At 37.6% G+C, this 20,809-nt stretch overlaps 1 protein-coding gene across 1 annotated transcript; it reads right to left on the bottom strand.

Moving 5' to 3' along the window:
* Positions 1-12,420: 12,420 nt before the first annotated feature.
* LOC121432055 (neuropeptide Y receptor type 1-like) lies at positions 12,421-14,015 on the bottom strand. Its single transcript, XM_041629882.1, has one exon. The coding sequence runs from the start codon at positions 13,590-13,592 to the stop codon at positions 13,059-13,061; it is 534 nt and encodes a 177-aa protein (XP_041485816.1). The 5' UTR covers positions 13,593-14,015; the 3' UTR covers positions 12,421-13,058.
* Positions 14,016-20,809: the final 6,794 nt, after the last annotated feature.

The following is a 20,809-nucleotide window of genomic DNA, read 5'->3' on the forward strand; positions in this document are numbered from 1 at the left end:
TATAGTTCACACTCTGTAACCCAATATAATTTCATCACATAGAGTATCACTGTCATATATGGGTCAATTTTGTGTTTTTCATTAAATTATCAATATTTCAGTCAGTGTGATTCATTTTCCATCCTTTTTCTTTTGTATGCCTTTTCCCTTTCACCTTTTTTCTTATTTCTCCTCTCCTTAACTTCAGTATCTTCTCCCCTCCTTTCCTTCTTCACCTACTTTTCTCCTCCATCTACGTGCATATTCTTTGTTATCCTTCTCTGAATTCATATATTTGTTTTCAAACTAATCTCGTATTATAGTTCTAAATTGTGTTTAAAATGTATTACCTTTTTATCAAATTACGAATGTATGATTATGTGATATATTTTTCTTAACTAATACTTCAATTTATTTTTTTGTATTATGATTATGTAATGCCTCTGTACCTTTGTAAACTCATCGCAATTCGACCTTGTCGCAATGATGTTTTTTTATCAATAAACCAGTTATCTATCTATAAGAGGAGTAAACAAAGTCACATGCACATCGTTTTTATACTGTTCTTGCTTCCCTTCGTCTCTTTTCTTCTTTCGCCATTTCCCCACTACTTGAAAAGTTTAGGATGTTCTTGTAGCCCCCATAGATTCACACCTTGCTGTTGTTGTTGATTATTTTTTACAGCGCTCTCATTCGAGTTTCATTTTAACACCGGACGATATGTTAAGTAAAGCGAAAGAACATACTTGTTTGCCATAGTGCGTGATAAAATGATATCTGTTGATTATTTCCTTATATGCTTTTTTTCTCGTTTAAAAGCCGTTAACAAATTCATTCAATTCTATTTACAATTTGATTTCAGCGTAGAATGAACATGATTCAATGAAATACATGAAATGCAACCACTGCCACAATACCCGTGATCTTGTGCAGACTGAAAAATAGCATATCTATTATAGTGAAGACAAGAGATAAAATAAAATAACCTTAAATCAAAATTGAGTAACTTTCTACGAATTATTCAACATCCTGCCAAAATGAAAATTAAACAGTATTTTCATTCCCATTTCAAGAGGAAATCTGTGAACACCGTCATTCAGTAAGGTCAACGGACAGCTCTGTCCCTTGCATATAAGGTCTCGTGTAAATAATTGATTTCTTGAAGGATATATGAGAACCGAGTAACCTATTTCATCTAATAAGAACACCCGAATAATTATTCATTGAATGTCAGAACATACGATCTCGTTCTTATCCAGTTTCGACATTATAACAACTAACTCTATGATACAAATTCATTTGAAATAGATATTGCATCAATTTGTTACCAGGACTGCCTTTGTAATTAGTTTTAACAATGAATGAAGGGGTACCTCCAGGTTGTTAAATATTAACCCGTTTGCTACTGGATTTGAATTTCAAACTGCTCGGTACAGGGAACACTTAATTTCTGTATGTAATGGTAATGGATGTAATTCGTTTTTTAGAATGTTTGCAACTTGGTGGAGTGTCGTGGACTCATGGTCTGGTGTTTATGACTCTCGTCTTTCATTCTGAGGGGTGTGGGCTTTGTTTCCAAGCCATGGCGTGTTTTCCAACAGCAAGATATTTACCCACATTGTGCTGCACTCAACCCAGGTGAGGTTAATGGGTGCCTGGTGGGTGTTTCGTAAAGCTGTTAAGTTAAGGTCGACTTTAAGAACGACTGGTGATCCTTTCGTGCTATGTGGTAAATGATATTCACAATCAAATGTTCATCGGTGATTATTTAGCGTGTAAGAAAGGTTCATCAGTCGTTCTTAAAGTCGCTCTCAACTTACGAACAGCTTTGTGAAACGGCCCCCGGTACGAATGTAATTCATTAAAGCATAGCGTGCGTAACAGCTGCTAAATCCAGGATAATTATGATGAATCACTGAAGAGTTCTTAGATACTTCTGATAAAGTAAGTGTTAAGCACTATATAAGCAAGTGTAACTTGACAGATGATTTTTTTAAAAGTTTTTATCGGATTTTCATAACTTTGTTTAACAAATCACATATAATCAATACAAGTAATTTGAAATATAACAGAATAAATAAATAAGAAACAAAAAAGGCAGCATACACATTAGTAGTTTACATTAGAAGAAGTGCAGCTTATCAACAGATAATACTTGATATACATAAAAAGCAGCCACTTTGTCTCTTCTAAGTATTCCTCATCCCCTATAGTATAGTAAAGGCAAGAATGTAATAACAGAGGGATAAAAATTAGGCGATTCACCTATTATTAAAGGTATGACAGATGATTTTGGTGGTCTGAGAGGAGTTTCAATTGAACACCAAACAGTGTCGAAAATAACAAGCAGAATGCGATATAATAACACTTATAGGAAGGCATTGACTTTCACCATGAATCTATACGGTGTAAAATGCTTGGGGTGGTAAACACTTGTGGTGTGCAATTAACTCCACTGTTTGTGCAGTGTAACACCATCTGATTACATATGTTTGACGTAGGCAGACGGTTTATTATAGACGCCAGTAGATGACAGGGTGTTTATTCACGAAAAGTTAATGCGCCTGACGCAGGCACGGATTCTAAAGGCAGTAAATGGGGAAAAAACATTCATTGAATTAATGTCTTAAGGGAAGAAGAGATTCTGCCTTGATTGAACTCGACAAGGACAGTGATAGAACAGCTGACATACAATGTAAGGTAGGGAATGAGCAGTATGACCTTCCAAGGACGACATGTCTCAGAGCTCTACTTTAATGTGTTTGTGAGTCCCAGTTCAGCCTTAAGCCATGCAAAGGCACGACATGATAAAATGTGATTAAGTGCCGACTTGAGATTTCCAGCGTACACACAAGCAAAGAGGATTAATTCGAGAACCAAGCGACGAAGTGGGGGACTAACTGGAACAACAAGCTTCTCGTCATTTTAACACCGTCCATCCAGTTCGGAATCGCCAAGAGAAGATAAATTCATTCTACGTCGTCGGCACGCCCACCCCCACCCTCACATAGGGCCTCCATTTGAGTACACGTACCCCATAGAGTATGACGTACCCACACACGCGCGCGCGCACACACACACACCCATTAATTCCCTCACACACGCGCACCCCCGAATTGAATAAACAAACTCGCCTCCGAACAAAGTATCAATGGCAATGAAAATTACTGTAGGAAAAAGAAAAAATTATGCATTTTAGCAAGCTTTAGAATTGCATGCATGGCGAGTTGGCGACTAAGCAGTTGTATCGTGCCAAGTCGAAATGTAATGTTGTCATGGAGACTTGGTAACCCGTTGTCAGGCGCGGATCCAGGAGGGGGCCGAGCCGGCCCCGGCCCCCCCCCCCTATTTTTTGACAACCTACAGAAAAAAGTGTACTCTTTACCTTGATAGAAACTACGAAAAACAGAAAGAAAAGTAAGAAAGAGGTATTTTACCCATGATGTGTAATTTACAGCCTCCTAACGACCGGCCCGTCCCCGAAAGGATACAAAAAAAGGTGAGCGGAAGAATTGGAAAATAGACTTTATATAAAATTGTTCGCTCGCGCTTCGCGCTCGCATTGCCTGTGTAATGAATCCCATTAAAGAGGGTTAAATGACACTAATATAACCAATATATATACAATATATCCAGTTCTGATATCAATTTGCACACAATGTTTTAGCTCGCACATCAAGCTTTCATTATTTTGTTTGATTTACACAAATTGTTAATGTGTATCAAAATGTTCAGCTCGCGCTGCGCGCTCGCATTGTTTGATTTGTGAGAAACCTATGCTCTTTGGAAATTCTTACCAAACTTTGTGAAAATGCTCCTTTATCATGTCAGTATATAGAAAAATTAAGCTCATGCTTTGCGCTCGCATTTAATTGTTTGAGACACACAGCTTGTTTATTTAAATAAAAACGCGCTTAGACTGTTTATTTTTTTCAGGTCGGAATATCAGAAATTTTGAACTCGCGCTTCGCACTCTCATTATTTAATTGGGGATACTTGTATCCTCTTCATTAATCACTAAAAACAGTCCTAATTGAGTCACTTTTCACGTTACTATATATGATAAAATTTCGGCTCGCGCTTCGCGCTCGCATTGTTTAGTTGGATACTTATCCTTGTTCATGATTATAAAAACTGCTATGAATCTTCAGTTCTAAGGACATAAGATATCAAAGATTTTTAGCTCGCGCTTTGCGCTCGCATTATATATTAAGACCACATGAGATACCTTATATTGTACTAACATATACTTAAAACTTCAGTCTTTAGTTAGGACTAGCCCCTGAACCCCCCCCCCAAAAAAAAGCCAGATTGTAGCGGCCAATCGAGAAAATGTTGATCAAAATATTTTTCGGCCCCCCCCCCTATTGGCGAAAGCTGGATCCGCCCCTGGTTGTCTCCATGATTTTTCGACTTACCACTATGCTCCTTCCTGGCACAATATCCACAAAGAAAGTTTATTACTCAACATTACAAGGTTATTATTCAACTTATTCAAAATATCTCGCAATTTTGTCAAGTAGTATGGGAAGGGCACTTTAAGCACATTAAAGTTTCCCTCAAGTCTTTCTCAAGTAGAACATCTGGTTTTCATGAAGCATGTTATGTGATTGTATTTTATGACGCCAATCGATCAAAATAAAACCCGACCGCTTTGCCCCTATACTTTACAATGGTACATGGTGGGAATAATGATTGCTGCCATTTATTATTTCATTATCTTTTTTTAACATTGATACAGATTCTGCTGAAAAAGACATCGAATGCATGATTTGATCTCATGTGTTTTAAAGGGTGTTTATATTCATTATGCACATAGAAAGTGGTGCTAGTTTAACGTTATCTTATTGGACAGACCATTGATCAGAAGAAGTTAGCAAAAGAAAAAAACAGCCCACAGAAAACGCATAGTTTACGAGGTTTCCTTTTTAATATTATTCTTGATCGAGCAAACTCTTGGGATTTTTATAATCGCTTTATGGAAAAATATTCCGGCTTGATGGGGTCAATGTATCAATTTTTTTATCAAGTGATAAATTAATTGAGGCAATCATATCCTATTACGTCATATACGTAGGGAACAAAGATCTGGGTTCCTTTAGGTAAATAATATCTTTTAAAATAATACTCAAATAGAGAAAAAAGGGAAAGAGAACGGAACGCAAGGGAACAATCGCGCCATACGTTAATGTTCTGCAAGAAAAAGTGGACAAGTATTTCCTTCTGATCTCTATACGTTTGAGTTGGTCGTGGGGGATTCATATTGTTATGGACTCAAATTGGCCCTCATTGCTCTTAAATGACCTTCACCGAATAGCTAGGTTCAGAAATAGACCGCTCAAACTAAATCATTGGACGCAAATCGAAAAGTAATAATGTGAAAATAAAACCGAGATGGATCGTTCAGTAAAAAAAGTGTGGTCTGTATATCAGTGGGTAATCGATTCTTGGTTGAACCATTCCTTCGTCTTTGAATTCAATCGTCAGCGTTAGGGCATCGTCCTTGAATATAGATTTAGGAAAGTAATTGTTTTTATATCAAATTTCTTATCTGCCGACGGACGCCCTCTGTTCGTTTTCAAGGCATGGTATTTTAGGCTTCATCTAAATGGATTTACATTGGATAACAATATTCCTTGTTTAAGCCATGAAGCGTGCAGGAGAGAATGATCGGTACTTTTGCTTATCCGTGCCTGCGATGTGCAACAATAATTGAGGCTTAACAAACAACGTCAACTGTACAATTATGTTCTTACTACAGTTGGTGACATTCCTTTTACTTGTTCTTCAACATTCATGAATGGAAAACGATGGTTTGGAGGGTCTAGATTAATAGGCGGAATGTTGACTGACTGACTTTTCGATCTTTCGATTTATCTACTTTATTGTCAATTTGGACCCCAACATAAAGCTTAGCGATGGATCGCAGTGCTGCTTTTTACGACTGATCATGGACAATAAATAATGCAATCAATCGTATATACCAGCCTTACGTTGATCGCTAAGCTTTATGTTCCTGAGCCCTGAACTCAATGTCATGCTGGCTTTCATGATTATAGTGAATTCTCGTACATTGAATTTCAGCAATTCCTTGTTTTGATTCACAACAAAGTTTTCTTATTGTTAGTGAATAATAACTTTTAGTGAAAAGATGTTGACCTTTAAGTAATGGTCATGGGTTGTGCCTTGGTTAAGAAAATTACTTTGATGAAAATGGTATGCAATGAGTGATGAAAATCATCACTAAAGCAAGGAGTTGCTTGACTAAAGGAACAACAACAAAAAATCCAATCGCAATTGTCCTGATTTCTTTTTATATAAAAGTTTTACAGCTATGACCTTCTAATTAATCTAGCAGTCATTATATTTGTCGTTCATTTTTATAATCATGCATACTACCTACACATCTGTCATCATACTCGTGTCGAGCAATATATCTTTCGCATAATCTTACTGACACATGTATAAAAATTTAAGATTAGACTTTCTGATCGCAGTGGATTCTGGTATCTTAAGAATTTAAATCCTAAATCCCGACGAGAAATGCGGTCATGAAACTATTTGTTAGCAGAACGTGGGCAATATTTCGAGCGTCTTTGGTAAGTAATACACTGCAGATTAAGCTACATTAAAGTAGCAGAGTTTTACATAAAACTGTAAATCTATGAGACAATTTTTTTTTTGTAGATTTGTATATTATAAAAATGAACGGACATATTGATGGATGAACGCGTAAAACGAGCTCCTTCTTGCATGCAGAAAAAAAATGAACGATCATATTTTACATTTTTACTCTTTTCAAAGAATAATTTTGAAATCATCCCTTTATAAGGGATCCTTACACTTCAGCCATACAATAGCCGAAGATGAACTTACGTTTTATTCATAATCTGAAAACAATCCATTATTGAAATTGTAAATCTTGCCTTTGAGAGCGGAAGATCGGGTCTGGGATTTTTTTTTCTCAAGATGTTATAACCACACTCACCGCAAAGCGATTTCTTTCCATTAAATCTATCCATACGACTCACATTTAAATCACACCTCATACCTCGTGGTTAACAAAGCGAAGAATTTGGGTACAACGTTTTCACATATTCGCTGGCGGCGTATCTTCGACGGTACCCACAAGGATAGGACAAATGAAAATGTTATTAAAACTTTTTCTCAGATCAGCGGGACAGCCATACTTTATCAAAAGCATATAGTATAATTTAGCAATATATGACCACTTGCATTACACAAAAAATCATTATGACCATGTTTGATTTGAAATATAAATAAAAATGTGTTGCAGTTTGAAAACCAGGCCGTAATAGGTAAGGAAAAAACGACACAAACATTCTTATAACAAATTGAATCCCAACACGATATAAATATATATGGATTTTTTCCAATTTAGAATCAAGTGGTATCGCTGTTTTCTTTCCATAATATGACTTTTAGAAATTATTCAAATTCAACAAGGCAGAATTCAGGCAAGCCATCATTTTCATTATTACGGGAGCCGTCATTTTTCTTTTTGTAATTGTCGTAGATTTGTATGCTTGCGGACTCTACGTGGTATAAAATCCAGCGCCCAAGGGTTCGAAACCAAGTCGATGCTTCAAGTGCCCTTAATAAGGCGTTGAACCTCATGACCATGTCCCTCGGAGACGACATAAAGCTGTCTGTCATCTGCTTGCTTTATATAAACAATCGAGCTTTATTCACGGTGAGGTAACAATACTAGAACTTAATCAAACCATTTAACTTGTCAAAAATCCAAATCAAATCAAATCTCACTATTTTCACATCTACACAAGATAGCAGACAAATTATATTCTATTTCTTTACTCATAAACATTTTAAAAAGGAAAAACAAAATACCATCATTTTCAAAGTGCTACTTAATGACATCATCATCGTTATATCTATTGATATTATCATCATCACCTTCGTCATCGTCGTCGTCGACATCATCATCATCGTGCACTTGCAGAAATTTGAGATATCATCTAACTCATTGAAAAAAAAACATTAGTGGTACTTAATCTGTAATTTTGAATGAAAATCAAGATTTTTATAAGCCAAGTCTCCGAAAATGCACTCTAAAATACGCTAGGTAAATTTTTACCCAATATTGGGTAGAAAGGGAATATGCTTGTTTGCTGGGGTTTTTTACCCCATAGTGGGCAAAATGCACGTTTTAAAGGTAAATTACAACGCAACATTGCGTAAATTTACAAAATATTTCTACCCAACCAACATGCATGTTCCCATTTTACCCAATACTTTGTAAACCATTTTTTTACAGTGTGAAGAGCGTGGTAGCGCCGTGGTGTAGCGGTTCTGACTCTCACCTTGTAATCAGAGGGTCGTGTGTTCGAATCCCACCAAGGCCTAGCGTCCTTTGGCAAAGCGTCATACACAATTCGCCACTCTCCACCCAGGTGTTAAATGGGTACCCAGTAGGTTGCGAAAGCCTATGTAGTATGCCTAGCAATTGAGTCTTGGAACTCTTGTTGGAATGCTCCCAGGGAGTGGAAAAGGTGCATACATTGTATGCGGGCAAGGATCCGATGACCGGGGTAATAATATATCTGTAAAGCGCTTAGAGACAACGTTCCGATGTGTTATATAAATGCGGATTATTATTATTATTAATATGAGGTTGTTTGTCATTTGGATCTTCACACAGACGTGTATCGACAAAGTATGATTATCTATGTCTTGGCTGCCCCTCAGCGTAAAAATATTGAATAAATAATTTAGACAAAATATCTTGCTCATGGGTATACACAACGGCCATGGCTGGGTTTCGAACCCGGAATATTGTGTGTCTTGTCTGGAGCCTCAGACCACACGGCAGCGGCACCTGCCCTAAATACCATTTTGAGCAGGTCTACCCGTTATCACACCTCACAAAGGAAAAATACCATGCGCCTTTCGACATCTCGATACAACCCGGTTATAACATATCACCTTCTTTGTTAGGAGCAGCGCTCTAGGAGTGACTTCCTCCAGAAATATTTGCGACCATGACAACAATTTTTGATTGCCGGAAAGGGCGGTATTGATGAAATGTAAAAAGGGAAATAAGTCTTTACATAATAGAACAGCCTGATAAAGGTGTGTTACCTACGTCATCATTGTCTAAAAACCACCTGTTTGGCACGCTGGTGTCCTGTCTCGTGGGCATTGAAATGAACTCTTACACCACAAGAAGCAGTGCTTCTAGATGATTTTATGTTGGAAAACATTCTCCGGTTTGGAGGCACTAACCAGTTGATGTGCTTTTTCTTCCCCATATTATCCCATTTCTTCTCTTTCTTTCTCTGTTTTTCTTGAAAATATGTTTGACATATTTTTCAATCAGTGATGAAATGATGGCTTTTTCTGTTATGTCTAAGATCACCTGGTTTGAGGCAATGGCGTCCTTCGCTTTTGTGGGCATATCAATGTTCACACCATTTCTTTACTTTGGAATTAAAATTGAATCGTAAACCTTAATAAAGCGGTTTGAATCTAATACATATCATACATAATTTTTGTTCGTTTTAGTGTGCTTTAATTTGAATGAGCTACGGACATGTAGCATCTTCATGGCCGAATATACAGAGAAAAAAAAAGCATTGTCATCAAAATGAAAACGGGCTAAATAGCAGTTGAAATTTGTTGGTTAATCTTCATTTTGAATTCATCGGGAAATGATTCAATCAATTCAAGATCGGTAATTGAATCTTTGTTCAATTTTATTAAAGTTTTTTTTTTTTAATTTTGAGCAAACATTCTAAATAAAGGAAAAAATCCTGGGAAATTTGTTATTTTTGGTTTGGAAAGAAAAAAAAGACATCGAGTGATGATCGTTTATTTCATTTGGTTTTCTATGAAAGGATGGGGCATTTTTTGAGGGGGGCATCCATCTAAATTAAACCTTGACAGCACCATGAAGGCTGATCTCTATGCCATCTTAGGATTCGTGGGTCACAGGCCAGAGATAAAGTACTCTCTGATCGAACTGCACCCCATTTTGAGGACAGGTCTAAATTAATGTATTTGAAAGTGCCCCTCCTTTCATGCCTCGAGAAATGTAACTCATCAGTCGACCGTAATGCAGTTATTCCTCCTTGTACTAGCTCTAGAGACACTCATGTTGCTTGCGACATGTATTCAATTACGATTCGAGGAGGGTTTTTTTAAAGACCGGAGGCGTCCAAGAAGTCAGAAGGATGGGGTTTAAACGACACCCTAACTATATGCCACAAACAATGTCTGATACATGAACGTAAACATTCCAACCCTCAGGTAAAGTAAGAGTTCAAAATTACATGCACTTTTTTGTGTTAGACGAAAAGCATGTTCTCTTGATTAATGAAAGTTTCCCGAATGAAAATATGTATGCCTCTTGGTCTTTTCCATTAACCCATTACTTGACTTCGGAGAAGCGAGAGAGAGAAGAAAATCAAATCCCGACTTAAATCATAATTTTATGATTTTTCTTGAAATCCAACTTCCAATTTTTGATAATGAATGAGGAATGAACTCGGTGCTCGGCTCTCCTTGCGTACTCCATTATGTTTCTTAACTCAATGGCATACGTAGTTATGTGCTATGTGCGTTGAAAGAACTTCTCCTTCTTTTTGTTCTTTTATGTACTCTCACACTTTATATGAATTATACCACATTTTTATTTCTATTTCATATCAGTGCTCAACTTATAAATATGTTTTATTACCCTGATTTTTATCATTTTTTTATAGGTCTGCAACCATTAATTCATACACTTCGTCTCCGAATTTTGTTCTTTAATTCGTAGATAATTACTTCACTTTAATCACATTTACTTTATTTCTTTGTATAACATATTGCTAATTTTCTTGTATTGCATTGTATCACTTTAAGCACAAATTTTTCAGATATTACTTTGATTTTTATCTCATTTTAGATATATTATTGATTTACATGTATTTATGTTTTCAATGTCAGGACCATGATGTAAAACAGTTTTTAACTGATCTTGTCATCCTGAATAAATATGTTCGAGTAAATAAATAAATGAATAAATTCTTATTTTTATTCTTATCATTATTATCATTATAATTAACACTATTATCATGTTATTGTTATTATTATAACCATTATTATTATCATTTCTATCAGTATGTTATTTCAAATGCTGGCTCTCAATAAAAGCATACAACCTGTGTGACGTTTAGTCAATGCAATAGAAATGCTATTTGTGAGTATGCACATGTAGTAGCTATTTAAGTACTCTATACCAATTAGAATTCGTTGAATAGCCAGGGTCCCGAGGAAACAACATATTCATATCCACGTTTAAATTGTTGCCATATTCAGAGAACTGGCCAGAGTATTAATTTAAGGGAGGAAAATGCATGGAAAGCTTACTACATTCAAGGTAGATTGTCATACTTGAATATAGTGTTACTGAAAATCTACCCGACCCTACCCGCATTGCCATATAGAATGGGAAAATGAATGGAAAAGGCTGGGAATTAACAAGTTTTTGTTTTTGCGCGGTGAGATTTTCTTCATTCAAATATGGACCGTCACCAAGAGAAGAGTGGCTGTCAGCCGTGTCCGAAAGAATTTTCCTAGCTCGTACAACTTCATTTTGGATCCTCTTGCGATTAAATACGCTGACTCAGAAGTGGTTGACTGAGTAGTGAAGAGCTTCAGCTACCCCTCCCCCCCCCCGTGGTGTAATGAGCAAGAAATTTTAATGTGAGAAAAATGACGCATGGGACAATTTTTGTTTAACAACTGCGAGGGTGTGAAGCGAGCTAAATTATTTTCATTCAATATAAACATCTAAATTTGTGAAAGATTTGTCATAATATTCTGAAAATAACATTAGATGCCATTCATTTTTTTTTTCCTCCTCTTGGTCTTCATTTTTTTTATGGGGGTGGCATGGCCCAAAAGCCCCTCCCCATCTGTTCGCCAGTTGCCCCCTCAATTTTTTGTTTTGTTTAGCAGTAACGTGTACTAAAGTTAAAAAAATGACCATCTTATTGTGATGTTTACATTTTCAACCCCCCCCCCCCCACTTTCGTCTGAGCCCCAACTTTCAGAACCGTTCTGCGGCCAGTTATCATAAAGCGTTGATCGTATTTTTTTTCTTCACTAGATTCTATGATAAGCACTCGGAATACGGTCAACTCTATTGAGCATGTTGAGCGTGCAGCTAAATACGCTATCCTAATATCATATATTCTTCCAGTTGTTGTTTTAAGCATTGTCGAACGAAGACAATAGATACTATACCAAAATGCATATAAATAGCAAATTTAAGACCTTTCCTAACCTTTTGCTTCGAGCAATCTGCACAAAAGGAGGTATTTGCTTATCTGAATTGTTATTACCCAGTGATATATGACGCACATGCCCTTGATTGCGTTCACTCCGGCCTCACTTTTATTGGTCTAGAAAAAAACTAAAAAATTTTAGGGCTACGCCTTGATAACGTGGCAGGAGTATGACATAATACTGCTTGACGTAAAGGCGTTCTAAAAAAAGATCGAGATATAGTTGTAAAGGCTATAACCAATTCCTTTCTTTCTCATATATCCTGTTATATCCTTTCATTTTTTCATATTTGCATTACTTGTAAAATCACAGGGAAGGTGCCCCCTGTTGTCTCTATGTAAAAATCCTTGATTGATAATGAACCATAAAAGCACACCATTAAACGCAATTTGTATTCATATCCTGATTACTTTTTATAATTGTACATAGCGCCAGGAGCGTCATGCCTGACGAATGTGTGCGCTTCAAAAGAATCCGCCATTATCATTTTCATTATTACTAGTACAAAAATACAGAAATAAAACGTATTGATTATTCATTCCGTCTCTATTCGAGAGTTCACATCTCTACGGCCAATATGATGTCATCATTTTATTGAGCAACATGGTCAATGTACTCTAATTTCATACGAATCCACACCGTTTAAATATAGGGCAAATGTTACTTTAAAGTTTTATGCTAAACATGAACCTCATGAATTTGTGGGGGAAATGCCAAAACACATGTAGATATATGCCAAAACACATGCATGTACATAGATGCAAAACTTAAATGTGAAATCCTTCTTCAAGAGAATTATTAAGAAACATTATAATCAAACTTACTTGCTGTATGAAAAGGACTATGGGACACGCCACACTGCCAAATATCCAGTTTTCTTTCATAATATAAACGAATGTGAACGGCATACAAAATATCGCAGCAATGAGATCGGCCGCGGCCAAGTTAATGAGGAAATTGTTTAGGTCTGTCCTGAGTCTTGCTGTGAAACCAAGGATCAGAATCACCATAGCATTACCGGCAATCGCTAGCAATATCGTCACCGAATAGATCACCGTTAAAAGCACCTGGGATTCAAAGGACACTCCTAAACTGAAATCCTCGTCACAATCTTCAAAGAAACTGGCAGAGTTCGTGGTGAGCGTGTCGTAGAAATTATCCTGCGGCAACAGGTTGTAAGAGTTGTTGCTGCTGCTGATGTCCCTGGCGGGTTCCGCCGAAGCGAGAGCGGCGTTGCCCATGCTTTCGGCGAGGTAGTAGCTCGTCCCCGCTGTAGTCATGTACGCTGTGGTCTCGGCCATCTCGGCGACAGTCCCGACCAACTTCAAAAATAAAAAATCGTCTGTCCGAACCACGAATGAATCAGAATGAATATTCGTTTCAGATTAGCTCAGCCTGTTTCAATAGGAAACATTCTACAATCAAAATCAAATGCTGTGTTCATCTGGCATGTTGAAACTCGGAGTGTTGGCATTTATGCATGATTGAGTCGATGCTGCGATTCGAATATTGTATCGAACTTTGTTTCCGTGTTTTCATGACTGCTGCTCTGGCCGCCTGGCAGCTCAGTGCGACGCGCATGTGTGACGTAAGTGCTTTGTTGACATGGTTGATGAACTTATTCTGTCCGCCTCTCTCTCCCTGCCCGTCTCCCTCTCTTGCTCCTGTGTCTTTCATTCCCTCATTCCATCAAGAGACACTGCTCGCATTCTCCAAGCCACTCACGAATCAGTAATGTCATTCCCCTCAGTGCTCACGAATCAGTAATGTAGTGGCAAAAAAAGCGCCACGGATCTGGCGACAAACCCAACCTACCGTTCATACGGACAGAAGAAGAGTGTGTGGAGAGAATTTGTATTATTAGAGTGCCGTCCACGAATGAGGACGAGGTAAAAACGAACCTGACATTTGTCTTATTTAATACAGCCCAGTCCCAATTCTTTACTCGTATCAATTAGCATGGATATTTACATGCTACATCATTGTTGTCAGATTTGGCAGACATAATTTTCAGAGCGGCTTTTCTTTCACTCTCAAAAATACAATCTTTATCACCCCATGATTGATCAAAATGTCCGGGTTGCTTCAAGTTCAAAAGGACAAGGGCGGTTTTGTAAGATTTTTTTAAGCATGTCTTTTTACTTTGTTATTCTTTGGTGGATGCTGCCTTTGTGGAAAATTGAATTTAGGCTATTATTAGGAGATCGCATGGTTGAACTACAACTGTCATTGTTGTCGTTTTTCAATTAAATTCCACGGACCTGGCCAATATTGTTCCTGGGGGTGATGTGCCTGTGACAATGGTCATGCAGCACCCCCAGTAACAATACAATAATCCTCCGTGGTCAGGTCTCTGTCGACGTCAGTCTTTTTACACGTTCAAGTACAATAAGCCAGTTCACGGTTAGCTCATGATCAACTTTTCTCAAATGACCTTTGTGATTTTTCATCAGGATAAGCACTATCATTTTCAAATGTAGATGTTGTGTAAGCTTTCCCGGTAGAGTATTCAAATTCTAAGAACAAAAGGCATTGTATAGACCAGGTGACTAGAATAGTACATCAGGGATAAAGTTTGGAAATCTGTTTTATTGTCTGCCTTTGGCACATTTGACTATTGTTTAGGCTACTTTCAAATACCAGTGATTATGAAGGCTCTATTCACTACTCTTCAGCTTGGATGTGATAAAATGAATATTTTGAAAGGAATACATGAATAATCATCAAATCAGCCTACATGTAGTGAATTTGAAAAGCACCTTCATGGTTAATCTCAAATGACCTTTTTCTGCTCGTGCGCAGTTTACAATCATGAACATGCTTATAGGGAGTATTCGCACCGCTAGGCAGAACGGTCTGTAAAAGTATTTTTTTAGATGCTCGTCAAAAATTAATGACAAAGAACAGGTGAGAGGTCTTTGTCGAAAAGTGGTGAACCGGAGCAGCAGATAGTTTCGTCCGACGACGTTTCCTGAAGTTTCGGAGCTGTCGAAAAATTGTACATATTTCGTTTGTCCAAGGTCCAAGGACCATGAATGAAAGTGCTGTTTGATTCACCAATTTTCGACAAAGACTTCTTGCTTACATTTCCCTTGCTGGATATTTGACAATACATTTTCTATGTTCTTGAAAGCGTTTTGCGTGACACCCCGAAACCCCCTATCGTTGTTAAAACCTTGGGGTCAACGAGCTGAAAAATCTTGTGATGTCTCCCTCAGATTACCAATCTATTATTCCAACATATTTTCCTCTACCAAACTCAAGGTCCCTCAGGAAAAGTTAAGAATATTTGGAATTAGTTATAATCACATTCTTCTCTTTATACAGCGCTTAATACATCATGATAATATGATTATATTAACATTATACCAAGTTAATTGGATTCAATCACTGTTCCAGACATGAAGCGCTGTTTCACGAATACGCACACTTGCCTATACAGGGTGTATTTAATTATACTCACATTAATATTCTCAGTATTAAATAAACACATGGGTGGAGAGTGACAGATGCTGCCTTATTGCCTTGGTATAAAGCATCGGATGTGCTCCAAATGCCTGCACTTACAAAGACGAAAGGCGATGGGGTGTTTTAATCAGTTACTAGGGAGTTTCGCACCTCGACTCAGAACGCTTTAAAGAACACGAAATAATTATGGTCGAGTGCCCTTTATGACAATGAACAACGAATTAGTCTTTGTCGAAGATGGGTGAATCAATAAAGCAGTTTCGTCCTGGGGCCTGTTGCATAAAACTTTTTACCATAGAAAACTCTGGTAAAAACTGAAAACTAAGGTCAGTCTGATTTCTGCCATTGACTTTAACACAGTGCAAAAACTCCGGTAAAAACAACCTGAGTTTTCTCAGGTAAAACGTTTTATGCAACGGACCCCTGGACTGTGGATAAACGAAATATTTGTAATTCTTTCGTCAGCTCCGAAACTTAGGACAAACTGTTATTCCCGTTTAACTATTTTTTAAAAAAAGACCTCACGTCTGTTCATTTCGCGTTTTCGATACATTCGATGTGTTCTTGGATCACAGGTTCCTGAAAGTTGCCAAGAGTAGCCTATGGTTTTATTTTATCATTTTAAAGGCTTTATCTTGAGACCTACCATACTGCATTCTGGATGATAAGGAATCTGGGGCATTCGAATAACAGAATGATTGTGGTATATTGCCTCTAAAAGAAGTGGAGTTTTGATCATCTTTTGTTTAAAGGGATCCAGCGAATACACCGGTACAAACTGCTTGGAAATAATCAATCTATCAGGTTAGTATCCTGCACATCCTTGTCGCTTTCACCGGTCAATGTTAGCCATATCTAAACTTGATCTTACAAGGAGCTATCACTGACTATTAGATGGTGTCCATGATGCCCGCAGGCGCTATGCTTTGGGTATTGGTTCCAATTAGTACGTTCATTAATTACTTTCTAATGTGAGGATGATTTGATTTTCCTAGAAGGTTCTCGCATCGGAACTATATCTTCTTTCGCCCTGAAGAATTGTTAAAGTGTAGACTTCTCAACAAAATGTCAAACGAGACACAATACGAAATGTGTTGGTGTTGTTGTTTGTGCATTTTTTTCGCAATTTATTTATTGAAGAATGACGACGGTACGGAATTTTAACTGCAACACTTCGCAGGGATTATTATCAAGTAGTGAGAATGCTGATTACGCAAGAAGTTGTTGATAAAGATGATGTAATGACGTTAATGATGATGACGACCAGAGGCATACATAAAGGCTGCTTGGTGGCGTCTTTCTCCCAAATTTTCACCACCAAGAAAAAAAAGAGAAAAGGAAAGAGAGAAGGGTAAGTTGGTATTATTGTCCAAATATTATGTCATTATCTATCACGAAATTCGATTTTTTTTTTGTAATAAAAAAATGCGAAATTTTTGCTTGCTCCCTTCGCTCGCTTGCAACTATTTACAAATATTTCCCGATACGCCATATCTCGCCCCGTCATTACCGATGATTATGATGAAACAAAATGATTATTGGGATGTATGCTAATGGTTAGGGTAATAATGACAATGACTCGAGATGACGAGAATGATGATAGCGATGAAGATCGCCGATGACGACGAGGATGATGAAGTTGATGGTAATGCTGTTGAAGGCAGTGATAATGATGATGATGGCGGTAATTATAATACTAGTGATGAATAATTAGAATAATTATAATGAGGTTGATGGTGATTTTTTTAAATGTTATTAGAAATTGCTAAGGTAAACAATACTCCATGAAGTAAAACAAGAACTGTGTATTTAGCAAGCAGCAAAACGCAATGATAACTATGACGACTTGACGAGGCAGAATGCGATGACTGTCGCGATCTCGGATAATTTTGACGGATATAGATAGTCCACTTAACAATCAAGCATGGGCGGAAATCCCAGGGGGACGTGTCCCCCCTACTCAAAATAGTAGGGGACGCAATATCGAATGCCCCCTACTATTTGTGGTATTTTATGATGGTAAGAAATCCATCATTCAAAATCGAAATAAAACATGATGTATTTTAGGACGAGATGATCTTACTTTTGGATGATAACTATTTTTTTTTGCTTGTCCTTTTTTTTTCGTCGAGATGACCTTAAATAAGAGGTGTTTCTTTTTTTGCTTGTCAAAGTCAAACTTTCCAGCCCCTTGTCTCCCCCTACATTTTGGGAGAGATTTCCGCCCCTGCAATCAAGACACCGTCTTACTAGAGTTGCGATTGGTCCGATCAACCACAACTCTAAAATGGATGTTTGTTCAAAATATTTTTTCTTGATATGATGTGTATTTATACATCTATCGTTTTTTTTTTAAATTAAATGATGACATCGATGGATTTCCATATAGTTTAGGTCTTTCAGATCCAGATCCCTCATTCCCATACCTACAGTGGCGTACCTAGGGGGAGGGGGCAATTCCGCCCAAAAATATGACAAGCAAAAAAAAAGGTCTTCAACCCAAAAATATACAAGGTTTTCGTACCAGAAACAAAAGAAAAAAGCTCGTCCGGGGGGGGGGAGGAGGCAGGGATACGTCCTTTGCGTGGGTTGTGACTCGTAAGGGGGGGCAAATCCGCCCCCAAAATATGACAAGCCAAAAAAAAGGTCTTCAACCCCAAAATATAAGGATTTCGTACCAGAAGCAAAAAAAAAGCTCGTCGGGGTGGGGGGAGGCAGGGATACGCCCTTTGCATGGGTTGTGACTCGTCAGGGGGGGGGGGGCAAATCCGCCCAAAAATTTGACAAGCAAAAAAAAATGTCTTCAACCCAAAAATATAAGGTTTTCGTACCAGAAACAAAAGAAAAAAGCTCGTCGGGGGGGAGGCAGGGATGCGCCCTTTGCGTGGGTTGTGACTCGTCGGGGGGGGGGGCAAATCCGCCCAAAAATTTGACAAGCATCAACCAACAAATATGTCCCCCCCCCCGTAGGTACGCTAGTGCGTGTCTACAGCTCAATTCCAACTGAGTGATCTTAAAGCCTTCTGAAAAGTTCAACGATACCGTCTCAGAACGCCATCTCACCCTCCAATAATTCAAAGTGTGATAGGGACACCCCCACACAAGTGCTAATTGAGGTCAAATCGATTCTGCACACACCACAGTAACAAGACATCAAGACACGGTATATGGCGTCATTTCGCGCTGATATTTCAAGATTAGACTTGATGAAATGCTTTCTGCATATAATAATTTCTGTTGATGTGGTTATTATGAAAGACCTGTATTCATAATAGGTCATTTAACCATAACTGACCAAAGAGAGTTGTGTTTTTTTAGACGTGTTTCATATAGCTGTTCGTAAGATAAGAGCGACTTTAAGAACGACTGGTGATACTTTCTTTTGGTAAATGCTATACACCATTTGCGATGGTTTAGCACGTAAGAAAGGTTCACCAGGTGTTCTTAAAGTCGCTCTTATCTTTAGGAAAAGGCCCCCGGGTACAACATTTAAAAGTGCGATGAGTAATTAGCGATTTTAAATAATTTTGAGATTTCCTATTCATTATATAAACACTATTAAACAGTATATATTTTAGTCTTTGTTCAACGGATTGCCAATTTAGGGTTGTAATAAGTATACAGTGTGGTGTGCTATAATCTTTATTCAATATTAATCTCGCATATCTATTTCTTTGTAGTTTTTGTGTGTGTGTGTATATATATATATATATATATATATATATATATATATATATATACATATATATTAGAACAGTTTCCCCATGCAGTGGTAAATGTGTGGTAAATTTAAAGCAAAATATAAAGTTACAAGAGTTTTATAAGGTATTAAGTGCTTTATGCGGCAAATCCATTTTTATGTATCTTAGTACTTATATGTTTTATAGGAAAAGGCCAGAAAATTACTTTCTGCATAAAATAATTCCTGTGTGAAGGATGATTATTAAGAAAATTCAGCATTCATCATGTCATTCAGGCGCAATTATATCAAATAGTTGCAATAGTTATACGTCCGCGTGGCAAATATATATAGAATCAACTTGAGGGACGTTATGACATAATGTGATATGCGCTCGACAAGAACTGCGTTATTATTTTAAAAAATAATAAACAAACTAAAAGAGAGAGGGAAAGAAAAAAGTATATCGTAAGTCAGTCTCCGACCAATCAGAAATGCGCATTATTACGTTTTCATAGATAATCTTATTCCTTAAGCAATATGAAAACAGCTCTTATTGACACAGCAGTTCTTATTTTGATTATCAATATCAATGGAGGGTAACAACCATTCCAATTTACCCTGCTTTAATTTTGCTCTTTTGGGCAGAGAAATGAAAACGTATTCTCCATTACTCCCCTTTTTTCATATTCTATAAACCTTTCTCAATATCTTTTGTCAAAAACATGATTCATTTCGTGATCATGTTCTATCACATACACTATTCCACTGTATTACCCCCCCCCCCCTCGGACCGTGACCCGGAGGAGACAAAGCATTGGCGGGGGGCACTGCATTGTGTGTGAACAATGCCGTGCCCCCCCCCCCAATGCTTTGTCTCCTCGGGGTCACGGTCCGCCACTGACCCCCCCCCCCCCACTCTCCCTCTCAATTATGTTCTCTCTGTTCTCCCTCCCTTTATCTCTCTTTCTCTTGTATCAGAATTTATTTTCTATAACGCCCCCTTTCTTTTCTCTTTTTCTGTCGATCTACGTGAATCTCTCCGTGCATGTCTCGCTATCATTCACCTTCTCGACGACCTCGAGGTAAAGTATGATAGGCCGATGACCAAGCTCGTATCTGCTAAAGTCTATGGCACTGTCTCGCCGGTAATAATGTTCCACCTTGGATTATAGTCAAAGTTAATGTGTTTTTGCTATTACATCGTCTACATGTCGAACATGCTTTAAGGCGCTGTATTTCTTGATATTTCTTGAATATTTCTATGAGAGCACTTTCAAGCAGCCTTCATCCGTCCATTTGAATGTACATTACGAAGTTTGGCGCCTTTTATCTAGTTCAGATGTGCTTTATAATGTAAAATTCATTGAA

The sequence above is a fragment of the Lytechinus variegatus genome, chromosome 18 (assembly GCF_018143015.1).
Source record: "Lytechinus variegatus isolate NC3 chromosome 18, Lvar_3.0, whole genome shotgun sequence".
Taxonomy (NCBI): domain Eukaryota; kingdom Metazoa; phylum Echinodermata; class Echinoidea; order Temnopleuroida; family Toxopneustidae; genus Lytechinus; species Lytechinus variegatus.